General features: G+C 38.6%; 1 protein-coding gene across 4 annotated transcripts in view; it reads right to left on the reverse strand.

Annotated features, from left to right (window-relative positions):
* The window catches only part of VGLL3 (vestigial like family member 3), a 58,903-nt gene that overhangs the window by 20,461 nt on the left and 19,709 nt on the right, over positions 1 to 18,733 (reverse strand). For all 4 annotated transcript variants that reach the window (XM_027552096.1, XM_027552015.1, XM_027552150.1 and 1 more), the window contains exon 3: positions 14,539 to 15,072. In XM_027552096.1, coding sequence (XP_027407897.1) covers positions 14,539 to 15,072 — 534 coding nt within the window. The remainder of the gene's footprint in view (positions 1 to 14,538; positions 15,073 to 18,733) is intronic.

Raw genomic sequence — 18,733 nt, forward strand, 5'->3', positions numbered from 1 at the left:
ACACCAGCTGACACCACTACTGGGAAATTTGGCTCTGACAAATATTACAGCTATTCTTCAAGAACAGAAATAAATTGAACTAGAAACAGGAAGTGATGGAAGAATTTAAAGTTTGTGTCTCTATCATGCATGATGCCTCACATCTCCAGTGTGACTTTGTGTTTCTGTTTGAAATGTACCATACGTAGGAAGAATAACGAGAACTTTAGTTCTGCACTATATGTCACAATCTAGAAAACACAGCCATGTGCATTAGTGCATTGGAATCTCCTGGTTGTGTCAGAGTAGGAAGTATCATCTCTATTTTGCATCTAAGAAAGAAGAGTGGAGAGATTTTGAGATTTGCTCAGCACAATATAGCTAAAATAAAATACAGGTCCAGGAATCTATTTTTTGGCCCTCTGCTTTTTCCATAAACATTGCAAAGATTAATGTTCCCTATACATTTACCATCATTTTACCATCAATTCTTCATCTTAGCTCCCTAAGTTTTGGAGGAAGAGTAAGTTATTCATAAAAATCAATATTTCTCCTCTTTTTCCTTGTCTCTTTCTCATATATACACAGGAATACACATAGGCACACACACTCAAACATATTTTTCTCTTATAAATTTCTCCTTCTCTCCTCCTTAAACCACATTAGTGACAACAATACCTTCAGTCCCAAAAGGAAACCCAAATTAACAAACTAGTCTTCTCTGCTTTCATTGAAATGCATAAATACACATACAGGATTTCTTGCCATCTGTTTTTTCCAAAAAAAAAAAAAAAAAAAGGCATATAGGGTTTCCCTTGGTGGTCCAGTGGTTAAGACTTTGCCTCTCAATGAAGGGTTTGCAGGTTGGGTCCCTGATCCCAAGATTCCTTGGAGCCAAAAAACCAAAACATAAAACAGAAGCAGTATTGTAACAAATTCAATAAAGACTTTAAAAGCGGTCCATATCAAAAAGTCCTTTTAAGAAAAGGGCATCTAAATGTGCTTCTTCATCTTTTTTTTTTAGTCAGCAGCATCACACAAAACGTGCTTCACTCATAGATCCCCTCTTAATGGCAATCACTTGATTCCACTTCCGAGATATTATGAACATCGTTACAATAAACATTTTTGTACCTGTCCTCGCATGCTGCTGCTTGTATTTGTGTGGTACAGACTCACAAGAGGAGAATGCTGGGTCAAAATTTAGGAGAATTTTTAACTGTAGTACATATTTCAGTTTACTTAAAAAAAAAACTTACACTTCTCTAATTTTGTAACAGCAATATATGAAAATAGCATTTTCCCTTAACCAAGATGTCTTTTACAAGGATTTACACACACACACACACACACACACACAGAGGCATTTATTTGTATTATACAAATGCACCTTAAAACATTCAGAATTCTCTCAGAATGTGTCTGCATTTGTCCTGTAAGATTGGAAGAGAATCTCTGAGAAGAAACCTCCATGCTTTGGGCATTGTAACATTATGGCACCATCCTAAGGATGGGCTTCCCAGGTGGCTCCATGGTAAACAATCAACCTGCCAGTGCAGGAAATTCAAGAGACATGGGTTTGATCCCTGCATCCAGGAGATCCCCTGGAGTAGGAAATGGCAGTGCCACTCCAATATTCTTGCCTGGGAAATGCTATAGACAGAGGAGACTCCATGGGGTCGCAGAGAGTAGGACATGCCTAAGCGCACACGCACACACACACATGCACACACACACACACCCCTCTGGATGAAGGGCCAGGATGGAGAATGGGAAGATCTACAGCACTCTGGGAGAGCAGGGGAGTTTCATTAAGGTCCTGCAGAATCTAGCCCTGGATGCTGGAAACTGACAGCAGTGCTCTGGAATGTATTTCTCCCTCTGATTCACCATCCTGCTACTTTTAATGCAGATCTCACTCTCTGGCTGGGATCTACTGGCATTCTACATGCATCTCAAAGACGGTTTCCATTACCCTTCTGGTCACGGAACTGTCATTCTGGACATGTGCCTTATACAGCTAATACCATTCAAGAGTGTGTAAATACTGTAACATACTTTCGGTTTTTTTTTTTTTTTTTCCTTTCAGTGGAAAATAGGCTTATGCCACAGGCCAAAAGAAAAACAAAGGTTTGCAGAAAGAGTGGCACAATCAGCTGTTAATTACTAGAGTCTTTATGTATCAGGTCATAATAAACTGTCAAAAAAATAGTAAAAGTCCACAGGAAGTATTAGTTTACAAATATTCTTCCTAGTATTTTCTTTAATCCACAACTATTTCTTTGTGACACTTTAGTTATCCTAATTAAGATAATGCCTTCAAGGTAAGTATCCAGAAATCTGTAAATCTCTATCGACCAGCACAGCTGTCACTGAAAAATCACATAGTTCTAGGGCTGGCTTCTATATTAAAAAACCATTTAATGTGTCTCCCTGCTGAAATCAAATGATTAGAAGTAAGCTTCTCTGTCTATTCTATTTTATGACACTATTAAATAAAATTCATTAATTTCCTTATTTGTAAAAATCATTAATAATGTTAGGAAAGATTATAATAAATCACCAACCCCACAACCTTCATAAACGTATTAAATGAGTAATAACTATGCTCCAAAGAACTGGTAAAGTAGGAAGGAGTGACATGGCTTTTAGTTGAGCCTTTATCATATATGTTGCTTTAATGCACTCTCTTCTTTATACTGAAAACTGTCTTAGTGCTTTAATATTTTTATATAATTAATACTATCCTGTTAATGATTACTGTGGCTCTAGATGATTCCCATCACTTCATGGAAAATAGATGGAGAAACAATGGAAACAGTGGCTGACTGTTTTTCTCGGCTCCAAAATCACTGCAGGTGGTGACTGCAGCCATGAAATTAAAAGACACTTACTCCTTGGAAGGAAAGCTATGACCAACCTAGACAGTATATTAAAAAGCAGAGGCATTACTTTGTCAACAAAGGTCCATCTAGTCAAGGCTATGGTTTTTCCAGTGGTCATGTATGGATGTGAGAGTTGGACTATAAAGAAAGCTGAGCACCAAAGAATTGATGCTTTTGAACTGTGGTGTTGGAGAAGACTCTTGTGAGTCCCTGGGACTGCAAGGATTCTAACCAGTCCATCCTAAAGGAGATCAGTCCTGAGTGTTCATTGGAAGGACTGATGTTGAAGCTGAAACTCCAATACTTTGGCCACCTGATACAAAGAGCTGACTCATTTGAAAAGACCCTAATGCAGGGAAAGATTGAGGGCAGGAGAAGAAGGGGACGACAGAGGATGAGATGGTTGGATGGCATCACCGACTCGATGGACATGGGTTTGGGTGGACTCTGGGAGTTGGTGATGGACAGGGAGGCCTGGTGTGCCACGGTTCATGGAGTTGCAAAGAGTCGAACATGACTGAGCAACTGAACTGAACTGAACTGAACTGAGATGATTTCTCTCCAAATTTAATACATCTCTCTTTCACTGTAAAGCTTGTAATTGGAGTATTATGTTATCAGGTAAATATTCAAATGTCTTAGGTTTCCTTTAGTCTTTTTTCATAAATGTAAATGTCTATAGAGAGAAACATCTAATATAAATATCTTTAGAAGCATCTAATATAAATATCTATAGAGAGAAACAAATTCAAAGAGGTTATTTTATGCAAAGCTCCATGATTTTGATATCCTTCGTGATCCAAATACCAAAATTTGTGACATTTTAAAATGAGATGTTAAAATAGCTTAGCAAGGTTATTCTGAGAACTTTCATGCTTAAGTTTTGCCCAGGCTTGACAGCACCAGACCCACCTTCAAGAAAGCATGGTTTTGAGATGTGATCTAGAGAGATGGTAACTTACAGGCTAGATGAAAGAGCAAGTGGTAACTTGATATCCATTTCTCTTTCACAGACAGAAACTGCTTGTCCATTTGCTACTCTAGTAAGTGAACTATTTTTACCCTGGTCTTTTATTTCCTGCATCTGATAAAACAAAGATATTTATATTTCTAATGGATTTCAATGTAAAGCATCCATATAGTATTAAGCAAGTTGACCACCTTGATCCTAAGCAAATAAAAGTAATTTAACTAGCTTATTTCTAAGGAAACACTATATAATAATTGTGAGCAATAATTACAATTTAGATTGCATTAAAATACATTTTGTCATTTATGAAAGATGTCTTTTTCACAAAATATTCAGATAAGAAATTCAGATTAAACTTGATATATGTGGGCTTCCCTGGTGGCTCAGACAGTAAAGCATCTGCTTGCAATGCGGGAGATCTGGGCTTGATCACTGGGTTGGGAAGATCGCCTGGAGCAGGACATAGCAACCCATTCTGGTATTCCTGCCTGGAAAATCCCCATGGACAGAAGAGCATGGTGGGCTACAGTCTGTGGGGTCACAAGATTCAGACACGACTGAGCGACTAAGCACAGCACTGCATATATATGTATAAATATATATACATATGTATAAATATAAATATAACTATAAAGTTATAGTTATACATACAAATATATGTAGTTTACAGGTCTTATACCACAAAAAATTCAGAAAACTAAGGTGATTTTACTCATAATATTTTCAGACACAAAGTGTCTATGAAGAATAAAAAAAAAAGATAAGGTCATTTGTGAACTTCTCACTTCCCTATTGTTGTCCAATGCTCCCTATCCACTATCACAATTTAGGAGTTCAAAAATATTTTTTCCAGGTTTCTTTCTTAACAGAGTATATCTATACCCAAGTTAATCAAGCCCATCGGTATGAAACTCTCTTCAGAAATAATTTGCTACATGCCTCAAAATTTGTGAGAATACTAGAAAAGTAGTTTCCTGAGTTTTCCTGGAAAATTTCATAACTCCCATTTAGCAAGAAATTTTCATATCTATTAACTATTGCAGTTACAGTTTTTCTCTGTCTAGGAGGAACTCTGTCCCATTCTATCATAAGTAATCTTGATTTCAATATCTGAAGGTATATTCATTATTGTCTGGAATATTCTGGAAAATTCAAAGGACAAAGGAGCCTGGCAGTCTATAGTCCATTGGGTCACAAAGAGCCAGAGACAACTGCATGCACACGCACAGACACACACACACACCCACACACACACCCACACACACACACACACATCATGCTAAGTCGCTTCAGTTGTGTCTGACTCTTTGTGACCCCATGGACCATAGCCCTCCAGGCTCCTCTGTCCATGGGATTCTCAAGGCAGGAATACTGGAGTGGGTTGCCATCCCTCCTCCAGGGGATCTTCCCGACCCAAGGATTGAACACCTGTCACGTTAGTGCCTCCTGCATTGGCAGGTGGGTTCTTTACCACTAGTGCCACCCAAGGCTACACACACACAGTTAATGCTTATATGACAAAATGTTTGCGAAACCAGAAAGTACATAAATATATGTTAATTCTCTTTTAGCTCCAGATTTCTTGAACCTGTGATATACTACAGAATATTATTGACTATTGTTTGGTTTATTAAATTTTAAGCTACCTAAATAAACATTAGCAAAAGAACATGTATGCCTCAACTCTAAGCTGTTTATGTATATTTTATATAGAATTATTGTGACACTCCTCAAAGTAAAAAAAAAAAATTATAACAAAATTGGAGCTAAAATAACATGAGGGATGCTAAGAAAAATAAATCTGTGAATCTAGAGATGAAAACCATCTCAAGCCCTGAGCAGCTTGTGTTTACAGGAAAAAAAGTCACAAAGCATGACTCTTTTTCCTTTCTGTAAATTTAAATACAGTGGATGAAATGGAACCTACAAATAAATTCAACTTTGTATTTCAGTAAAAAAAAGACCTCATTAACAAATCTTACTTGAAAAATCAATTAAAACTGGCTGAAATATGCAACATTTTATGTCCTACATCAGAGAACTTGTTGTTAATAACAGAAAATATGACAGCATTTCCATAAGATGCATTTTTTTGGTTATGGCCACTAAAAGATGAATTGTAAGTCAGAATTTACCTAATGTCATCATTAAAAAATCTGAGCATGATATTCTTGCATTCATATATACATATCTAATAATACATTGTATCAAAATCACAAATATTTCCACATTTAACTCTCTTCTTCCTGACATACAAAGGGTATCATACAACACTCTGAGATTACTGAATTTAATCCTCCATATCCTGAGTCCTCTCTTCTTCAGTTTACCTTTCTAGGTATTTTCTTCAAACCCATCTACCCTTTCTAAACCATACCTCTTCACAGTAGCTACATGTTAGGTGAAAGTTACTAGCAGAAGTTGAAAACCACATGGCTTTTATGATGAAAAAACAGTAATAGCATTTCCCAAAGAGCATTCCATGAGAAGTTCATAAGTATGCTAAAAACAAAATGTGCCCCAAAGAAAGTCAGGTGGAAGATCTCCTATTAAGCAAAATTTAAGATGTTTCTTTACTAAAGAATGTTTCTTTACTAGAGAATGGATAATAGCCTTTTATATAGTAAACTGAGTTCTGATCTCAATGGGATGTACAGAGAAGGCAATGTTAACAAATTCATTTCACCAAAAATCTTTCTGTTTTTCAATTAAGCCTCTCATTTCATTTAGAAACCACTGTTCTCAAGGAACCGAACCCAGTTCTGTGATTGCTAAGGAAAAGAGGAGAGTTTTATGTGAGATTTTGATAACAGCCTTTTGGTAAAGAAGGGTATTTTGCACAAGGAGGGAAGACAGAGATGCTCTACGATTATATCAACACACTGATCATTCCAAGAGATCTCTATGTAATATCCGTTCAACAGAGGGAGCAATAAGTGATAGCGAAAGTAGGGCCAGGGCAGGTTGAGGCAAAATTTAAGGATTTATGTGCTTGCATGCCCCAGAAAGTGAATATCTCTTTATATTCTGTGTTGCGGCACCTCACTCTCCTCACCTTACCTTGGGCCCTTCAGAAAAGATGGACTATCTCTCCTTATTCTTAGAGAAGAATTACCAAACCTCAGAATTCTATTTTATTACTATATTACAATATTCTGTAATAAATCTATTAAAAATTAATTTTAATTAATTAAAAATTAATTACAGTTAAAGTATATTCTCTTTATATCTTTAAGAAATAGGTATCAAAATAAAGTGAGGTTCTCTCAACCCCATAGTTCTACTATGTATGTACATACCCAAGAAAATTAAAAATATATGTTCACCCACAAACTTGTACATGAGTATCCATTACAGCACTATCCTTATTAGACAAAAAGTAGGAAAAAAAAATTGATAAATGAATTCACAAGATGTGGGGCATACGTGCATGCTAAGTCACTTCAGTCATGTTTGACTCTTTGTGACCCTATGGATAATAGCCCACCAAGCTCCTCTGTCCATGGAATTCTCCAGGCAAAAATACTGGAGTATGCTGCCATGCCTTCCTCCAGGAGATGTTCCCAACTGAGGGAAGGATCAAACCCATCTCTCTTATGTCTCCTGCATTGGCAGGTGGGTTCTTCACTGTTAGCACCAACTGGGAAGCCCACAAAATGTGGTATATCCATACAATGGACTAATGTCTACCCCAAAAAGGAATGATGTTCTTATACATGCTACATGGACAAATCCTGAAAACCCAGGCTAAGGGAAAGGAGGCAGACAGAAACGACCACATACTGTATGACTCTCTATATATGAAATTTCCACAGTGAAAAAAACCCATAGGAACAGAAAGTAGATTAGTGATTTCCAGGGGATAGTGAAAGGAGGAAATTGGGACTGATTCCTTACAGTTATGGGTTTCTTGTGGAGGTAACAGACATGCTTTATAATTAGATATAGAGATACTTGTAGAACATCATCAACATACTAAAACCCACTGAATTGTAGGCTTTAACATGCTGAAGTATATGATAGGTGAAATACTGTTCGATAATAAATTTTTTAAAGCTAAAATGAATGAGGGTCTGATCACTTTCTCTTTTGTAGCTAGAATTTATATTGTATCTATTATGTGCAGGTCACATCTTTTAAATGTTTAACTTCATTAACTTACTTAATCCTCAACACCATCCAATGAGACATATTTTAAAGATAAAAAATTAAAGGCACCAAGCAATTTAAAAATTTGCCCCAAATTCTGTAGCTACCAAGGAACAGAGCTAAGCTTATAAAACCAGGCAGTTTCACTTCAAAGCTCATGTTGCACACAAATTACTAGCAGCAATGACCATTATATGTTGGGGTATATACTTTCGGGCACATACATGCATATGTATGTATATAGATAGATTAAAAAGTATTTGCATGGGACTATATATACTAGAGGTCAGCAAACTATAACCCATAGACCAAATCAGGCCCACCATCTGTTTATACATAATCCATGAGCTAAGAATGGAAGACTGGATTTTAAATGGTTGAGAAAGAAGGAATGAGGAGGGAGGAGGGTCTAGGATGGGGAACACATGTATACCTGTGGCTGATTCATTTTGATATTTGGCAAAACTAATACAATTATATAAAGTTTAAAAATAAAATAAAATTTTAAAAAAAGGAAAAAAATAAAAAAAATAAAAGTCAACATTCAAAAAACCAAAAAAAAAAAAGAAGGAATGAAAAAACTAAGTATCATTTTCATTGACATACAAAAAGCATACAAAATTCAAATTTCAGTGTCCATCAAAGATTAATTGGGCATAGGTACATCATTTATTCATTTTTTGTCTGTGGTAGCTTCTATATTATGAAAGCAAAGTTGAGAAGTGGCAACAAAAACAGTGTGATCCCCACAATGCATTAAATATTCCTATCGGGCCATTTACAGAAAAATTTTACTGACCCTTGGATTATACCATACAAGGTACTCTAAAACTTTCTTAGGTCACTAAGCATTACATAATATTCAACCTCCTAGTCATTCAATTTCATTAAATGACTGCAAAATAAAAATGTACCTATAATTATTAAACCTCTTCCCTCCTGAGGAAATAAGTGTATCCTTTACCAAATACCTTTCAAAAAGTGGTTGGATTAGTTTATTTGCCTCCTAATGTGAAAATGACCTACACTTTGGTGGCCTAAGAATCTAGACTTTGGAAAGTTTCATCCCTATATCACCTGAATGCAGGCTCTTTTCACAGCTGCTCAGTAACCACCTGATATAGATGTTGAGTTCTGAGCTGTTTTGCATGGCATGGTTAGGTCAACCTTGCACAGATTATGTACAGGGACTCTCTTTCTTTTCAACAATCTTACCTTTTCCAGCTTGGGCTTATGATATAGAAACTTCTGTTCTTTAACAAGTAGTTAGATAAGTGGAAGAGTAGCTACTGCCCTTCTGTTGTCCCTCTTTGTGGATACTGGGGACTGCCAGATCCCTCTGTATCCTGTGTTGAGATATTCATTTTCTTGATGTTCACAGCATAGAGCCTTCAGTTGTCTCTCTCTGGGAATTGCCTTCAGCTGAACAAGGCCACCTTGCCTAATGTACTGACTATTTTTCCAAGGGCAAATACACACAGTAACTGATCAAAGTGAGAACATAAAAGTCCATCCACCTTGACTTAAGGCAGGATAATTTTAAAAAGTCATCCCAGCTCCAGAACTCCCTGTAGAATCCATTAAGTTTCAGTTGAACTTATTCATTGTGAGACTTCTCCTGGTTAATTCTCTCTTATTGTACAAAGATGTTGTCCTGAGAACAATACTACACAAATTTTCTACAAGCAAAATTGTGTCTTAGAGTCTGTTTCTTGGGGAAACTGACTGAAAACACTTCTAACCCTTCCTAAAAGAAGAGAGATTCGATATTTGATATGATGCCTGAGTTTAGGAGAGGAAAATGAGTCCTGAAGGCTTCATCCCTTCCATCCTCTCTTTTTGGGGTCAGACCTCACATGAAGGGAGAGGCATGCTCCTTCTGCTACCTGTGTAAGGTAAGGCATGCCTCGGTTTATACTTTTCTGTGGCAAACCTGACCAATCATTATCGCTTTTCACAGTAACAAGGCTCTAAATTGTGTGACAAGGAAGATGTCTATGGGACTCTTCTTTGAAGAGAATATTTCGGTAGGATGGGATCTACCAGAATCTAAATTTAAATGAAGCTTCTAGGAAGCTCAATTGTAGTAGTAAGCCTAATTTAAGATCTCTAATTTGGCCTAAATTTGTACTGATGCAATGGCTCAGTGGGTTTGATCCCTGGGTCAGCAGATCCTCTGAAGGAGGAAACGGCAACCCACGGAAATATTCTTGCCTGGAAAATCTCATGGACAGAGGAGCCAGGCAAGCTACAATCCATGGGGTCACAAAGAGTCGGACACGACTGTGTGACTAAACACACACAGGTGATAATTATGCTATGATTTTACCTTTATCTTCTTGATTCCCTTGTCTTTGTTCAACTGGGTTAAACTTATGGATAGGAATGACTCATGATCATCATCCTAAACCCACAATGACAAAGAGGAGCACTACATATGTCCTATAGGTAAATCTTCATTCCTTAATATTAATCATTTACAGTCTAATATAACAGTTTTAATCAATAGTTTCATTCACCTACATAAAAAGGCAGATGCTACCCCAGCAATGCCTTAGTTTGGGGCAGATTTGGGGTCAAATATAGCTTGGGCATTTGAGATTTAGGAAGATGTTTTCAAATAGGAAAACCGAGCCATTTCCTTATTAGTAACTGAACTGGAGAAGATCCATCTTAGATTTAGTTTAAGAATTACAAGCAATTATATATATATATATATATATAATTTTAATATATTATTATATAATATATAATAATAAAATGTTATTTATATATTTTATTTATTATAATATATAAATTAATATAGTATATATATTTATTATAATATAAATATATATAATATCTCTGGCAATATCTTATATAGTGGATACTCAATACATATTAATTCATAGCTCAGCATTAAGAACTATTATATAATATATCCACATGGGTTCTCTCTAGATTCTTTATAGAGAATGAAAATCTTCTCCTACTTCCTGAAGGTAGGAGGATGACTTTTCATTCCAAAGAGATTATTTCAAGCCAAAATTCTAAACAATGAGTCAGTGAATCAGGCTCACATCAAAATTAACAAGTACAAAAGTAGGTAATCAGTGACAGAAACAGAAAGCAAAGGCAATCACATCTACTTCTGGAAAGCTTATATCCCTGAAAAGTTCACATGTTAAATCTTATCCCTCAATGTAATGGTATTTAGAGGTGAGGCCCTCAGAAGGAGATTAAGTCATGAAGGTAGAGTCTTCATGAATGTGATTAATGTCCTTATAAATGAGAGTGCAGAGAACTCATTTGTCCCTTCCACCTCAAATGAGGACACATTGAAAAGAAAGTCTCTATGATTCAGGAAGTGGGCCCTCACCAGACACTGAATGTGTTGGCATCTTGGTCTTAGATTTCCCAGAGAACTAACTGTGAGAACTAAATATTTGTTGTTAACCACACCCAGTATATAGTATTCTGCTGAAGCAGCCCAAACTAAGAAAGAAGAGAATGTTCCTTTTGCTTCTAAAAGCATTATTAACCTTGGCCACACAGGTTCTGGGAAATTGAGAGCCTCCAGAGACTGGCTGCCAATGATGGTAGCTAACTCACTGGGACTCTCATTCTATCTGGCCCAAGGCATCGAATGACTCAAGAGTTCATACTACTAGTATGTGGCAAAGGATGGAGGCAAACCTGTGGTGGTTATCTGCATCACATTCTCTTCTTACATAGAGGAAGAACCAAGTTCTTGCCTGATAGTTTAGAAAAGCAGCTTGAACCCAAAGACTAAACAGGAAGCAGAGATTGGAGACATTAGGCAATGACCAACATCGAAAAGCTTAGTGGAGAACCAGTTAATCAAGATAAGGATGTTCTACTTAGGTTAGGATGAACATAAATGGATGCTGAGCATTTGTTACTCTGTGGAGTTCTCTGCTGTGAATTGGCATTCAGATTTAAAATCTTGTACACTAAGAATATACTAAAGAGACAGGAATATCAGATCACCTTACCCGCCTCCTGAGAAACCTGTACACAGGACAAGAAGTAATAGAAGCAGACATGGAACAATGAATTGGTTCAAAATTGGGAAAGGAATACATCAAGGCTATACATTATATGCAGAGTATATTATGCAGGGTATATTATGTGAAATGCCCGACTGGATAAATCACAGCTGGAATCAATATTGCTGAGAGAAATATCAACAACCTCAGATGTGCAGATGATCCCATGCTAATGGCAGAAAGGAAAGAGGAGCTAAATAGTGTCTTGATGAGTAAAAGAGAAGAGTGAAAAAGCTGGCTTAAAACTCAACATTCGAAAAACTATGATCTTGGCATCTGGTCCCATCACTTCATGGCAAATAGATGGGGAAACACCTATGGAAACAATGACAGATTGTTTTTCTTGGGCTCCAAAATCACTGTGGAGAGTGACTGCAGTGATGAAATTCAAAAACACTTGCTCCTTGTAAGAAAAGCTATGACAAATCTAGACAACATATCAAAAATCTAGGCAGAGACATCACTTTGCCAACAAAGGTCCATATATCAAAGTTATGGTTTTTCCAGTAGTCATGTACAGATTAGATGTGAGTGTTGAACCATAAAGAAGTGTGTGCTGTGCTAAGTCGTTTCAGTCTTGTCCTACTCTTTGTGATCCTATAGCCTGCCAAGCTCCTCTGTCCATGAAATTCTTTAGGCAAGAATACTGGAGTGTATTGCCATTTCCTCCTTCAGGGTATCTTCCCAATCCAGGGATCAAACCTGTCTTTTATGTCTCCAGCATTGGCAGGCAGGTTCTTTATGACTAGTGCTCCCTGGGAATCCCAGACCATAAAGAAGACTGAGTGCCAAAGAATTGATCCTTTCAAATTGTTGTGCTGGAGAAGAATTTAGAGTCCCTTGGACTGCAAGGAGTTCAAGCCAGTCAATCCTAAAGAAAATCAACCCTGAATACTCATTGGAAGGACCGATGCTGAAGCTGAAGTTCTAACACTTTTGCCACCTGATGCAAAGAGCCAACCCATTGGAAAAGACTCTGATGATCTGAAAGATGCAGCACAAGAGGAGAAGGAGGCAGCAGAGATGGTTAAATAGTATCACTGACTCAATGGATATGAGTTTGAGCAAACTCTAGGAGATAGTAAAGGACAGGAAAGCTTGGTGTGCTGCAGTTCATGGAGTCACAAAAGAGTTGGACATGACTGAGCAACTGAACAACACATGAAGAATAAGGAAGGACTGATGCTGAAGGTTCCAATATTTTGGCTACTTGGTGGGAAGAGCTGACACACTGGAAAAGACCCTATGATGTGAAGATCAAAGGCAAAAGGAGTAGGGGGTGGCAGATGATATGGTTAGCATAACTGACTCAATGGACAAGAATTTGAGGAAACTCAGAGAGGTAGTGGAGGACAGAGGAACTTACATGCTGCAGTCCATAGTGTCGCAAAGAGTCAGACATGACTCAGTGACTGAACAACACCACTAAGAGGAAAACTAAGGAACACTATGAAAAGAGTGAGTTTTCTCATTTCCAGGGAAAATAAGGAAATAATTAAAACTTATAAAAAATTTAAAAGTGTGTTTCCTTAAACCTCTGGAAAGAAAGCCCTAATTTTTCACAAGGATTCTCAGAAAAGAACCTGGGATTAGAGGTGGTGGTGGCTATCTTTAGAATGTAGTTTCTGGGGATATAATCACTGACTTGATTTGTTTTTTAGCCTCTGATGTTTGTGATTTTTCTGAACTTGGAACAAATAACACTATTAATATAAGTAGTCTGTTCAAAAAACCAAGCTCAAGCATTTAACACCATGGTTTTCAGACCTAGTGAATTCCAGAGAGGAGCTGAATGTCCTTTGAAGAAATATTTCCCTTACTGTTATTTTTTCCCCAAATCTGTTAAATATAAATTTTGGAGTAGTGTCTTAAGTTTGATGCTTTAAAATAAGAGAGAGGGAGAAAGGAAAGAGGAGGAAGAGGAAGGAAAGAAGGGAAGGAAGGAGGGAAATAACAAAAGACAAATGAAGAGGAACGAAAGGGGTAGGAAGAGAAGAGAAATCCATTCCTTTAAAATTTATTTCCTAGTTCTTTTCAAAGACCATGATTATATTCCATGAATTGCATTTCAGAAAGTAGTTTGGTTTATAAATCATAAATAAGATCTGACAAAAAGGGAGAAGGGAAAATTACTGAAACATACTAGATCTGAATTGTCAGGCATTACACATCACCCTTAGAGAGTATGGAGACATGGGAGATTTAACCAATGTGCTTAAATCTTTGTAAACATAAGGTACCAGAGATTCCAATTCAAATACACAGATTACTAGCTTAAGAAATGGGAGAAAAGCTCTGAGACCTCTTTCAGGTAGTCACACCAGTTTCTGCAGGAATGCAGGAATTCTTGCAAAACGGTGAATTGAAAACCATATGGACAAAGCTTAACTTTCCTTGTAAGAGAAAAAAAAAATACTTCATAATGTTTAAAACACCCTCCATTCTCAGTGATTCGTCTCAGGCATTTTTCTTCGTTCTATAGAAAGGAGGAAATCGCCGGGCTCACCTGCATCAAAGCCCACACTAGGCACTAAGTCCACGGTTCCGTGAAAGGCTCCGGCCCACGCTGAGGTAGCGGTGGTGACTGTCGTTGGATCTGTCTTTGTGATGTCACACGGGGGCGCGGCAATCCTGGCCGCACGTACGGAGGGCATCAGCAGCGGCCCGTAAGGTGGATCCAGGGCGGAGCCCGCAGGAGGGTGGTGGTGATGGTGGTGGTGGTGGTGGTGGTGGCGGTGATGCACGTGCGGGGGGTGGTGCCGCATGTACACGTCGTGGACGTGCCCGTAGGACGGGCTCACCTGAGATGCCAGCGGGTAGTGCCAGGACTCCGACACTGGAGGTGGAGGGGCAGAGCCAGTCTGATGCAGCCCGTGTCCCGGCCAGGGGCTGGGGTCGGCGGCCGTAAAGTTGCCCGGGGGTGCAGTGACCTGGAAGTCAGGATGAACGCCCCCCAGACAGGGTGCGGGTGGGGGCTGGTAAGAGCTGGTCCAAAAGGAAGTCGGGAAACTAGTCCGCTGGCTTGAGAGAGCTGAGCTGTCTGAGAAGACAGAAAAATAACATTATTTACATAAGATTCAGTTCTGGGATAGACTTGCCTCTACTTGTCCAGTATTCTCAAGCAAGCTAATGAGTATGCACTCTTTTTCTCCCCACACGGAGGTGAATGATACCAGGTAATGATACCAGACACAGGTTTCTTCACGCCAAGCCAATGCGCAGGGGCCCAGATGATGAATGAGTCCCTAGTGTTGCTGGCTTAGTTTAGGCGGTCACTGTCTAGGTGGACGAGTCTAGGACTGGAAAACTTCGCTTTCTCCTGTGTGTGTTAATGCAGTTAGGTCTGAGCAGAGGTCACGGGTACATACATCAAAGGTTAAAAAAAAAGGTTATGCCATGGACATGATTCAGGTAGATTGCAAATGATGTTTACCAACTTCTTTTAAAGGCAAATACAATTTTCACTCAAACTAACCATTTTAATGCCAAAACAAAGGGAAGTAAGATCATACTTAAGGATACTTGCCAGCACTCACTTTACATCAAGAAAGATGTATTCCCATTTAGTTTTTCTGTAGAGGTCTGGGAGTTTCTAGACTGAAAATAATAATAGTTTACATTTAATGTCAGTGACCCAGTACTGGATACAAGGCCAGGAGCTTTTCATGGGTTGATCTCATTGGGTCCACACTCCAAACTTATGAGGTAGTTACTGTTATTATCCGCATTTTAGAGATGTAGAAGCTGAGGCAAGGAATGGCTGTCACTCATCACAACTGTGCCTGCCACAAGTCAGCACACTTGTAACTATAACCTGAACACCTAGAATTTGGTGAAAATTCTGTGGAAATCATGAGTGGAGGAGATTCAGGTGGGTTATGGATTGGAGGAGATATTGAGAAGGGGGGAATGTTATCAAAAAATAGCACTTGGAGATAAATAAGCAAGAGAGAGAACAATTCCAAGCTTTGCTTCAATTTATCCACTCAAAGTTCATGACATATTTATAGATGTCCTACTATGTGTGAAACATTGGGTGACTAGGGATGATTGGACAGATGCCATCTTCAGTCACATCTGGAAGGGAACAGAGAAATATATAGACATGAGCAATGTAACTTAGATTGTGCTCTCAGGAGGGGAAATACACAGACAGGGCATTGAAACTGGCTTAGAAAGTAACAGCACAAAAGGGTCAGGAGGGCTAGCCATATGAAGAGTTAGGGAAGAGTGTTTTAGGCTAATGAAAAAGTGTGTGGAGAAAGGCCAAAATACACATACTTGCACAAAGCAGCATTTGAGGAATCAAAAAAGGACTCAGTGGGCAGATGGTGGCAAACATACTACGGTCCAAGAAGGACCCAGATGGGTATGGCCTTACAGTTCAGTTCAGTTCAGTTGCTCAGTCGTGTCCGACTCTTTATGACCCCAGGGACTGCAGCATGCCAGGCCTCCCTGTCCATCACCAACTCCTGGAGTTTACTCAAACTCATGTCCATTGAGCTGGTGATGCCATCCAGCCATCTCATTCTCTGTCCTTCTCTTCTTCTGCCTTCAATCTTTCCCAGCATCAGGGTCTTTTCAAATGAGTCAGTTCTTTGCATCAGATGGCCAAAGTTTTGGAGCTTCAGCTTCAGCATCAGTCCTTCCAATGAACAATCAACACTGATTTCCTTTAGGATGGACAGGTTGGATCTTCTTGCAGTCTAAGGGACTCGCAAGAGTCTTCTCCAACACCATAGTTCAAAAGCATCAATTCTTCAGTGCTCAGCTTCCTTTATAGTCCAATTCTCAAATCCATACATGACTACTGGAAAAACCATAGCTTTGACTAGATGGACCTTTGTTGGCAAAGTAATGTCTCTGCTTTTTAATATACTGCCTAGGTTGGCTTTTCATAGCCTTACAAGCCATGCACTAAATATGGGTACTATCCTGAGGAGGTCCAGTGAGCTTAAAAAGAGTTTTGTTTTTACTTTTTAAATTAATTTTTATGGAGTATAGTTCCTAGGAAGGGTTATGGTAAGATCTGTGTTTAGAGAAATAGCTACTCCAGCCGTAGCCTGTTGCGTCCAGCACAGGTAACTGAGCAAGCCCTGGCCTGGGAGTCTGGAGAGCCCAGGTCGAGAGCTGGTATCCAGCAGTCATCCTCTCTTATTGTAGGAACCAAAGTGATCTGTTGCCTTGTTTGTGGCTTAGTGTCTTCCAATCAAATATAAGGCATTTGAGCTCATTTAATTCCAAATATCTTCTGGCCCCATGCTTCTAACCATTCTGTGACATGTCCTATGGATTATTTCTATCTATAAAGATAAGGTTGTTAGTACATTAGTTATGCATGTACAGTACAACAGCATTTTTATACTGGGCTCCACATAAAAGAACCTTGCTAGATATCTCCATGAAATGAAGGATATCCCAAGAAGTACTGTGAAATAAGTTTATATGAAAAAGTTTATGTGAAATAAAAGTTTCTGAAGTAAGAACATGGACATGTCAGACATGTCCACATTCTTCATAAACTTTCAGGACATAGTTTTTTTTTTTTTTTTAACCTCAGGGAAATTTTAAGTAACTTGACTCAACTTCCATATATGTACTTTGATGAACATAGTTAGGATATCACTGGGTTGTTTCAAATATTTTCTTTCTTTAGCTTCACTAAAGGCTAAGTCACTACACTGTAAGCTCTTCCTATCTCTCCCCGTCAGCCTCACCGCAGAGCTATCATCCACCCCATCCACAGATAGACAACTTTTCAGTGTCTCAATTCAAGTCTCCCCCCAGCCCCTGCCCAGAATCTCCTTGGATCTCAAATCCTTGAGGAAACATAAATGATGATGATCTTGTAGAGGCAAAGGATGAAAAGCAAACTATTCTTCAAAGCTTCCAGCAAACCTGGCAAAGTTTTACTTGGATGACTTAGTTTTATCACAATCACAATCTATTAGAAAATAGCACTTAGAGTCAAGCCTACTGGCATTGGGCAAATGTGATCTATTTAGGCACTGTCCTCCTCTGACATATGAAACCTGGGTGCCAATGACAAGAAGGAAAATTGTGTAAGGTGTAGGAAGAAAATTCAATTTCAAGAATATTTCTATCATACTCACAGTGAAAGCAGTCAACATTTAAAGTTCAAAACTCATAGAAATATTCTACAAATGTCCATCATATATCCTCTTCCTGGGTGGCACTGGTAGTAAAGAACCTGCCTGCCAATGCAAGAGACACAAGCGACATGGGTTCAATCCCTGGGTCAGGAAGATCCCCTGGAGGAGGGCATGGCAACCCACTCTGGGTATTCTTGCCTGGAGAATCCCATGGATAGAGGAGCCTGGCAGGCTACAGTCCATGGGGTCGCAAACAGTCGGAAATGACTGAAGTGACTTAGCACTGCCGTCATGTAACGCAAATTGAATTTTCTTCCTACACCTTACACAATTTTCCTTCTTGTCATTGGCACCCAGGTTTCATATGTCAGAGGAGGACAATGCCTAAATAGATCACATTTGGCAAAACTAATACAATTATGTAAAGTTTAAAAAAAAAAAAAAAAAAAAAACTCATGAAAGAGCTTGTAGAGGCTTCTTATATTACATAGTGCAGCTTTGCCGCCACCGACCTGCTCCTTTGCTCTCAGAGATCCAATCTTTGGTACCAAACGCTTCATTCTGCTCATAAGTTTTATCTCTTGTGGG

This window comes from Bos indicus x Bos taurus, chromosome 1 (genome assembly GCF_003369695.1).
Source record: "Bos indicus x Bos taurus breed Angus x Brahman F1 hybrid chromosome 1, Bos_hybrid_MaternalHap_v2.0, whole genome shotgun sequence".
Lineage (NCBI taxonomy): Eukaryota > Metazoa > Chordata > Mammalia > Artiodactyla > Bovidae > Bos > Bos indicus x Bos taurus.